The 9039-nt window shown below is 40.8% G+C and overlaps 1 protein-coding gene across 2 annotated transcripts; it reads left to right on the plus strand.

Moving 5' to 3' along the window:
- Window positions 1-411: 411 nt before the first annotated feature.
- Window positions 412-4454, plus strand: mibp (muscle-specific beta 1 integrin binding protein). Of its 2 annotated transcripts, XM_083970839.1 has the most exons (8): window positions 412-603; window positions 1421-1511; window positions 2032-2080; window positions 2334-2508; window positions 3550-3621; window positions 3718-3824; window positions 3955-4040; window positions 4155-4454. In XM_083970839.1, exons 1-7 carry the CDS (start codon window positions 578-580, stop codon window positions 4038-4040), a joined length of 606 nt encoding a protein of 201 aa, XP_083826965.1. In that variant the 5' UTR covers window positions 412-577; the 3' UTR covers window positions 4155-4454. The 2 variants fall into 2 exon arrangements, with proteins under 2 accessions (XP_083826965.1, XP_083826966.1); XM_083970840.1 differs by lacking the exon at window positions 2032-2080 and having other exon boundaries at window positions 580-603.
- The last annotated feature ends 4585 nt before the right edge of the window (window positions 4455-9039 follow it).

A 9039-nucleotide genomic window follows, 5' to 3' on the forward strand; every position in this document is an offset into this window, starting at 1 on the left:
CCCTACTGTATGTGAGTGTAAGATAAGTTATAAAGTGTAGTAGGCTATTGACTTTTCATAACCCTGTATGGACATAAATAATCACATATAGGCTATAATACATAGCCTACATACACATACATATCTTTTATGTATTTATAGATATAACTAACTTGAACAGTGAGTGTGGTAGTTTTCCACCGCAGCGGGATCATCAAGTGGATTACCTGCTGATCCTCCATCTCGCCCAGTATGTGATAGGCTCCTCTGATTGGTTGCTGTGACGACGTACACGTACGTAGCACGGAGTGGAAAGAAGAGAGCGCGAGTACGTCCAAGAATGGTCGGTCACGAGAACGCCTGTGACGTCAGAGGAGGCAGTTGGGGTATAAACGGCAGCGGCTCGAGCTCGTAGTGCATGAGCCAGAGAAGGAGGAGCTGTCACATCGGAGCTTTAACGATATTGAGTTTTTGAATTTAAAAACTCTCCGGAGATCTTAATTTAGTAGGATTTTTTTCCCACCTTTGGTTAAAAGTGACTCTTGAAGTTAGTTTCTCTAGCTGACGCTGAGCTGCACCGTTGAGAAGAAACGAAAAGATGAAATACATTATAGGAATTGGCGGGTAAGTTTAAGAAAAAAATAACTGTCAGTTGTTTTCTAACGTTAATAGGCTAATGTATGTGAACATCTGTAGCAAACTAAAATACTGTGACGTTGTTGTGCATAAACCGCTGTTTGTTTGACTGAATGACTGTTAGTTATTGGACCTAGTCGGTTTGTATTGATAAGTTGACTAAAACAGCACGTGTACCACCATGTTATTGTTCCTGTTAGTCAAACCAAATGTTTATGCAAATTAATAGCCTACATCTATGTAATTTTAGCGTCTGATCGATAGTTATTATCCTTTTAACCACATGCGTTATCAGCTGCGCGCCAGAAAGTTGCATGTCTGCTCTGTTTCACCGGTCTGAGGTCGTGTGTGGTGTGACCGGTTTGTTGTCATAGATTGAGCGGGACATTTGAAATTCACAGTGAGACTCTATTGTAAAAGTGGAGGGAGAGTGAACATTGTTGTCCCACACCACAAAACACTGTATTGCTACTCTGCTATTGATAAATCAACGTTGAAATAAGGAAATGACAAATAAATTGCATATTATTTACACATAATTCTTTCACTCAGCTCAGCTGTGCAACTTTTAACACACTAAATTTTAACTCTGCTTCAGTTTATTGTATTTTACCTACATGTGGATTTTTGTTTTATGTACCAAAATAACTTACTAAATATAAAATTTAGACAAAATACACTAACTGTGGCAGCAAGTTTGCACAACTGATCTCTTTAAAATAAAATTAATTCAGCTAGTAATTGACTTTGGCTGATTATAGTGTATCTTTTTTTTTTAAATCAACTTTTTTACTTCTGTTCACAGAGTCACTAATGGTGGTAAAACCACCCTGACCAACAGGTTGATCAAGACTCTGCCCAACTGCTGTGTTGTGCACCAGGATGACTTTTTCAAGGTGAGTCTTAGGAGATGGCTAATCAGTGTTTTATATTATAGTTTGCCTCCATTTTCTCTTTTATGAGCATTGCATGTGAGGAAGGTAGTGGCTGCTGCCATGTTACATCCCATCCCCCCACCCTCTGCTCTCTGCTTAGATATGGAAATAGGTTTGATGTCTATGCAAAGTGGTGTATTTTACCTGTTTGCTTCTTGCTGCTTCAATCATCTAATTAACCTTAAATCAGTTATCCTTTCATTACAGCCTTTATCTCTAATCCCTTTAAGTATTTAGTTTGTGCATTTTTGGCATTTTCCCCTTTCCCTCCTTTTTTCTTAGTTTTATTAGAGCAGTGTACTACTTGTAAATTGCTTGGTTTATTCAGTGTATGCTCTTGTTATGTGCTGTTTTCCTTCTTTTGTGTCTGTGTGAGTGTGTGTGCACACTCATTTTGCCGAACTCTGGCATGTGAGTCGGATCTGCATGTGTTCAGAGCTGTGAGGTTGCAGCAATGTTTTATTGGTGACTGTTATTTCAGAAACCTGATCAGATAGAAGTCGGAAAGGACGGCTTTAGACAATGGGATGGTAAGACTTCACTGAGGACTGCCATTAACTCATTGATTACCTGACATTCACATACCTGCCCCTTAAATGTAATATGCCCACATAATCCAAGATTACATTAATTTATCACCCCCACTACCATATCAATCAACCTCCAGTAACTTGGAGTAAAAAAACAAACACATTCCTGATATTTAGCACTTGGCTTGTCTCTGTTTTAATCCTCTCTGTCCTTTCTGTCGTCTTCTTTTCCGTTGTTGATCTTGCTCTACAGTGATCACAGCCATGGATATGGAGGCCATGACCAACACCGTAAAAGGCTGGATCGAGAACCCCGTGAAATTCGCCCGCTCTCATGGTGTCCCTCTGTCCTCTGTCTCTGATGTCGCCGACCCTGATGATCAGATCCACATCCTGATTGTGGAGGGCTTCTTGCTCTACAACTACCCGTAAGTTTACGATGCATGTCCTCTCATGGCTTATGGTCTGCATTTTCTGAACTGAGTTCAGAAAACTGGGGCTTCTAACTTGGTCACCCGTCTAAAAAAAAAATGACCTACATGGGCCTTTGATATTGGCTGATAGGCCATCTAGTTTTATTAATATTAAAAATAGATATTCCAGGGGCGGTGCGTGGCGCAGTGGTTAGAGCGGCCGCCCCATGTAGAGGCTACAGTCCTCAACGCAGGCGTCCCCGGTTCGAATCCCGCATCGGGCAGACATTTCCTGCATGTCATTCCCCCTCTCTCTGCCTCCCCCTTTCCTGTCTGTCTCACTGTGCTATCAAATAAAGGCACAAAGGCCAAAAAATATACTTAAAAAAAATAAATAATAGATATTCTAAACAGAGCTGTATGCTGTAAGATGGACAAAATTGCACCTTTATGTGACAAAGTAGTGTTTATCCCACCTGTGTTTTTGTATTTCGGTATATGTTTTTATTGATTTGGGGGGGGGGGGGGAATTGATATTCTTCCACACAAGTAGGCATGCGTGTCTATTTATACAATTAATTCAGTGAAAGATACTTTTTATTTTGCTCCTTAAATGAATGTGACCCACATGTTCACCTTAAGCGAGAAGGAGCACGCCATCTTGTTTCTGGTAAATTCTGAGAAATTAATGACAACAAACACGTGCCGGGGTGGGGTGGTGGGGAGGTTTTTTCTGTACTGTCATGTGTTAATTTTGCAGCCTTGCTATTGGACCATCTGCTCATGTACCCCTGCATATAGACTTGGGCAGGTCCTGCAGTCAGAGATAAGAGGTTCAGCAGTAAGAGGCTCTCTGAGTTGCACTTAAAGCTGGGTGCTGGGTGATTGGTACTCGGCGTGCTATGGGTGAATGTCGAGCGTACTGCAGAGATGCAGATAACACACAGTGGGAACAGTTGTATAACGATGCCCCCTTTTTAGTCAGGTTTAGCTGAGGACATAATGTATCCTCGCAGATAGCCTTGTTCATCATCACCTTGTGCATCTCCCCTCTAGGCCCCTGCAGGATGTTTTCAACAAGTGCTATTACATCACGATACCCTACGAGGAGTGCAAGGCAAGGAGAAGGTGAGGGTGGAACATGTTTTATTTTTTGCCCTAAAGTCAAATCTCATCATCTTCTCCTGAAAAGTGTCTTTTCTCTAACTGTGTTTTCATTTCCAGTACAAGGCAGTACACCGTCCCCGACCCTCCTGGCCTGTTTGATGGCCACGTGTGGCCCATGTACCTGAAGCACAGGAGCGAGATGGAGGACAGCAGCTTGCATATCGGTATGTTGCAGCTGATTTAGTGTCAGCATTCAAAATGTCATTTTCTGTAATTTGGTGTACTCTACTTGTTCAGGGTGATTCTGTTATAAATAAATAAAATGCTGATCTGAACACTTTCTCTGTGCTGCAGAGTGCCTGGATGGTTTGAAAACAAAAGAGGAGATCTACAACCAGGTGTATGAAGACATCCAGAACAACCTGCTCAATCGTTTATAGGTGAGAAGTCAACGACTGTTAGTTTTTGTAGAAGTAGTTGAGGAACAGAGCTGTGTCTGTGCACCTGCTCATTAAAATCACAATGTCTAACACTTCATTTTCTGTGTCTTACAGCAGGAAGATTCCTCTACACCCCTGTATATAAAATGTAAATAGTCCCAAGGATTTTTTTCCTAGTTTTTCTAATTTTATTTGTGGTTTTTGTACATACAACAAAACAATGTTAACTTATCATTGTATTTTTTTTAATCATCTTCAGATGATCAGTTTGTTTTTGTTTTTCTTCAAGGTTGATTGTTGTACTGATCTATGTTAACTGTTAAACCACTGACTTGTACTGGACCATTTCTCTGCCAATTGCATTCTCCTACAAATAAATGCATTAGTTGCTGTTGACATACAGCACATCAAGTATATGTGTGTTTGGCTCAATCATAAAACATTTACAGATGACACAATGTTAGAGCTGAATCTTTATGATACCTTTCCTCTGATTAAAAGCCAGCCTTGGCTTTTATTGCCTATACTTCACTTTCATCTTTCTACACTGATTATTCTGCCTTCATTTGATAGACATTAGTGTTCCTGGTTTGAAGGAAAAAGGAAAAGAACAGTTCTGTCCCAATAATTTCCAATTTCAGTTTTTTTTTTCTTTTTAAAATACTGGATACATCTACATCTTCACCCTTTTGAAGACTTTGCTTTAGCGGGACAGGAACCAAAATGTTTGGTTTATTGAAGCGGTGAACAAACACTAGATAGAGAAAGTGGGTCAGTTTCAAGTGGACTTGCTACACAGCCTTGTGTAAAATCCTTCTTATCTTAAAGTTGTTTCCTGGATTGCTCCATTACAGTATACAAACACACATACCCATATGAACTACATCCAGTTTTGCTCTCGTTTATTTTAGAGACAGGTAAGGCCCCGTCAACTTTTATATCTATGCTCCTGAGGATTTTAAAACGTGAATCCCTGAAATAGCTGGCCTCCCTTTCTTCAAGTAGAAGCCAGAGTAGGTCAGAGACTCGCCACAAGATTTAGGTTATTAGCACTGGATTTACAGCACATGAGGCCCAAAGCACGTGCTCACATCACCTATGTCCCCACACCAATATAAATAGGCCAGAATAATTTCTCATTTCCCCCTGAGGGAATGCCCCATCCTGTCACAAAGTAGACTGTGTGAACTACAGCTTATCGTACCACAGCCAGCCTAAATAAAGATTGGGTCAGGTAGGTGCATGTATTGTAAGGCCTTCATTTTTAAAGTGGATGGGAGCCCAGTAATACTTTCATTAGGGGAGCAAATGTATGAATCTAGGTTTTATGTGTTTACACAGTTGGTGGATCTGCTCCTAGGGGAAGTAACTGCAGAGAGCAGAAGTGGTTTTTGTGTACTTTTGAGTCTCTGTACAGGAAGTCATTATACTGTAGTTATAAATTCTCAGATGGCGATGTCTTAAGGAAAATAAAGGTCCAATGCATTTAAAGTATGGCCCACACTTTCCCTTTCGTACCTCACTGTAACCATATTTTTTGAATTTGACTCCTATTACAGTCAGTTGAGCTTTAGGTAATTATGTAAACTGTCATGTGCCTGTCAAGTGGAAATGGAGTGACAAGGTGGTCACTGTGACGCTCTAACAGGTGGAAGTGGACTAAACCACACTGGCCTGGACTCCCGGTGCTAAAAATGACAGCAGTATGTGCTGATGACTGTGAAACCACGCACCCAGGTGGGTCCACTTCACCAAGGACACACTATAAGAACACACTCCAGAGAATGAGAGTAATGTTTCTGTGTTTAAGATAAATGTACACATTATATACGCAAACATACAATCAAAGGAATGGCCGTTTCACCACATGTAAATCAGGTGAGTGTTAAACAGTGGCTTTATTATCCCAAGCTGCTTTACAGCAAAGAGCAACCACAAATCCGGTCTAGACATTTTCTCTGACAAACTTGACCGCATTACTCACAGCTTGTTTTTTAACCATGTGACTGAGGCACATCAATCAGCAGTGTGAGCCTGTATGAAATCACAGACACGGTACATGAACATTAGGTATCCTATGAGCAGGGTGTAACACAGGCTATTTTCTGTTTTTATTATGTCAGTGCTTTGTTGATCCTCTCTACGCAGCGTTGCATAGTGCATGCATACAGAACATTGCAGTGGATTTTGTGTGGGTGCGTGTGTTACGAGTCACCCTGCTCTTGCTTTTATATATGTCTTTCAGTAAATTATCCTATTTGTAACAGGAAGCTATGATGGACAGCTGTCATCACATGGTGTCTCTCTCTCACACACACACACACACACACACACACACACACACAAATGTCGATCCAAGCTTTAACTTGCTTGAGTAGCCAGAGTAAAACACAGAGGACATACAGCTTTTGATTTTTATACAGCTTTTGTACCCAAAATGAAGAATATAACTCAAATTGTGATTTGGGATTTTACAAAAAAAACAAATATGTTAAGATTTAAGGTTTACACTATCAGTAACTCTGGTATTCACTTTTGATTCACCACCAGCCTGTTCTTTATGTGTGTCATCGGACACTGGGGTTTATTACCTATTGGAAAAAATCTCATTCACATCCAGAGCCAGCGGTGGAATGTAACTCTATACATTTACACATGTTGTACTGAAGTAGGAGGTCAATGTACTTTAATTGAACTATTATGCAACTTCAGTATACTACATTTCAAAAGAGGAATATTGTACTTTACACTGCACCTCATTTACCTATGTAGAGTTGTGTACCCCCCAAATGGACCTGCTAGTGAAGAAGTAGTTGCCCACATTTATCCAGAAATTAATCATGAGTTCTAAATATTCTGTAATTTTAGTGGGAGAGGAAGAGCGGATCTAACTTGAATATGTTTTACAGTAAGAAGGTAAAGTAATTGGATTTTGCTTTTCAAAAAAACAACATAGACACAAGTTATCATTTAAAACATTTTTTTCGAACAACAATACAGAGGTAGACAGAGACAGGTTCATATGTATTTTAGTATGTAGGTATAGTTACTTTTACTTATATAGCAACTACAGTATGTTGTTTGTACAGTGGAGTGAAAAGAGCAGGTTAATCTGGTTATTATGACAACAGACAAACTGAAGCCTACGTGTTTATTGGCGGTCTCAGATATCATATGTGGGACATCAGCGCGAGGAGGCGGATGTCTTCAATCATGTGTGTCAGTGGGTGCTTACACAGTGAGAGACCCCGTCACGCTGGAGCAGAGACACATCCGGTCACAACCTGCCTGATCCAACTAGACCCCGTTATGGTATTGCATGACACACACACACATACATCCATGCTTGTCTACTCCTGTTTCTCACACTTATTCATGGGTTTATACTCACACAGATTGCTGAAAGGCTCTGAGTGCCTGCCAGGGTATGTGGGTATATTTAGCAGAGGTGGGGGGGGGGGTATGGGGGGCATCCAGTCTGACCACCTCTAATCCTCAATGTGCTCGTCACCATGCACTCGGGACTGACAGCATGCTACTGGCTACAAGTCTGTTGGCACGTCTCTGCAGCCGTGGATGTTGTGACAGAGTATGCCTGGGAAACAAAGAGGGGAAAGGTGAGGAGCCTCTCACCCACTTCAAAGCAGCTGACAAGCTCTTTATAAAAGAGACAGCTAGAAAAGCCTGAACTACCTGTGACTGTCATCTGGTGAATGCAGTATTCAGTGCTTTGTTCTACCACTGTATCTGTGTTATGTAAGATCTCCTAAGAACTGGAACAGTTCTCAAAAATGTTTTCAAAAAGAACAGACATCATGGGAAGCGTCTCACTTTGCCTCTTTTTGTCCAAGATGATGCCCACAGTTATCATGCTCATTTAAAACAGCTTTTATGTTGTTTTACTGACATGTTATTCCTCGGGATCACATAAATTGAGGCCATTTTGAATTTCTATCAATATATGTATGTTGGGCTTCACATCCTTATGAAGCCACAGACCATCTACTGTATAAAAATCAGTCTTCAACACAGTATTTATATGTAACCTAATAAATCTATACATTAGTGGTCTCACATCTTACCTTATATTCTATGATTAACTATCCACCATTTAAAAGGATGGATTAATTCAGAGTGTGTCTACGTGCTTCATGTCCTTTACACAGCTAGGCAGCTGATCTCACACCCACTGTGGATTAAAAACACTACTGCAATGTGGCTGTGGCTGGAGAAATGGCTCCACACACACCTTGCACTTTCAAACCCGTTTTCTGTGTGTATTTAAGAACCACAAAACCCATTCACTGTTGTCCCCAAGTTTGAAATAATTTTGACTTTATCCTCATTCATGTCCAGAGCTGAAGAAAGAGACAAGTCCTGTCAGTGACTCAGCAAAAGTTTGGACTACGTAAAAGTAGTTCTGAACTGTGAGTCAGCAGAGAGCTGTCAGTCTGTGAGGATCCAGTGCCCTCAAGTGGTGAAGACGACTACTTGGTCTCAATTGTGGGGTACAGTTCATTCATTACTGCATTCCCTTAAGATGTAAATATATTTTATCCTGGGCAGGACTCACGTGTTAAGAGTTTATCACATGCACCCCCACATGGATGTTTCTTATTGTTGAATAGCATTATTTCATCAGTTAATGACATAGGAGATATGGGGGTTATGGTTGTTGAATTCAATGCTTTTAATATGAAACTCCTCGTGGCTGGAGGCCATGCTACAATCTTGCATCCTAATTGGCTTGAATACAAAAAGAGTGCTGCAGAGGTTTAAAGGTGGCACCTCTCCTGGTTGGATAAAAGCTGCTTCTTAGAGGAACTCATATTACAAACTTTGGGAGTGATGCTGTGCGCAACTGCATGACGGAGGCAAGTGCATGGAAAACACCTCCTCATCAGAAACCATCACCTCATCACACATGTCAAACTCCAATGTTCGTCCTCAGTGTCTCAGTGCTGAGGATCTTTAGACAGAGACACGATCACACTGAACC

Source organism: Trachurus trachurus, assembly GCF_905171665.1.
Source record: "Trachurus trachurus genome assembly, chromosome: 4".
NCBI lineage: Eukaryota > Metazoa > Chordata > Actinopteri > Carangiformes > Carangidae > Trachurus > Trachurus trachurus.

What these genes read in the sequence shown, in the direction of transcription:
- mibp (XM_083970839.1), top strand. Translation starts at nt 578, where the DNA reads ATGAAATACATTATAGGAATTGGCGG. An exon ending in TTCTTGCTCTACAACTACCC is followed by an intron (nt 2,509 to 3,549) that starts GTAAGTTTACGA and finishes TCTCCCCTCTAG; the next exon opens with GCCCCTGCAGGATGTTTTCA. An exon ending in GGACAGCAGCTTGCATATCG is followed by an intron (nt 3,825 to 3,954) that starts GTATGTTGCAGC and finishes TCTGTGCTGCAG; the next exon opens with AGTGCCTGGATGGTTTGAAA.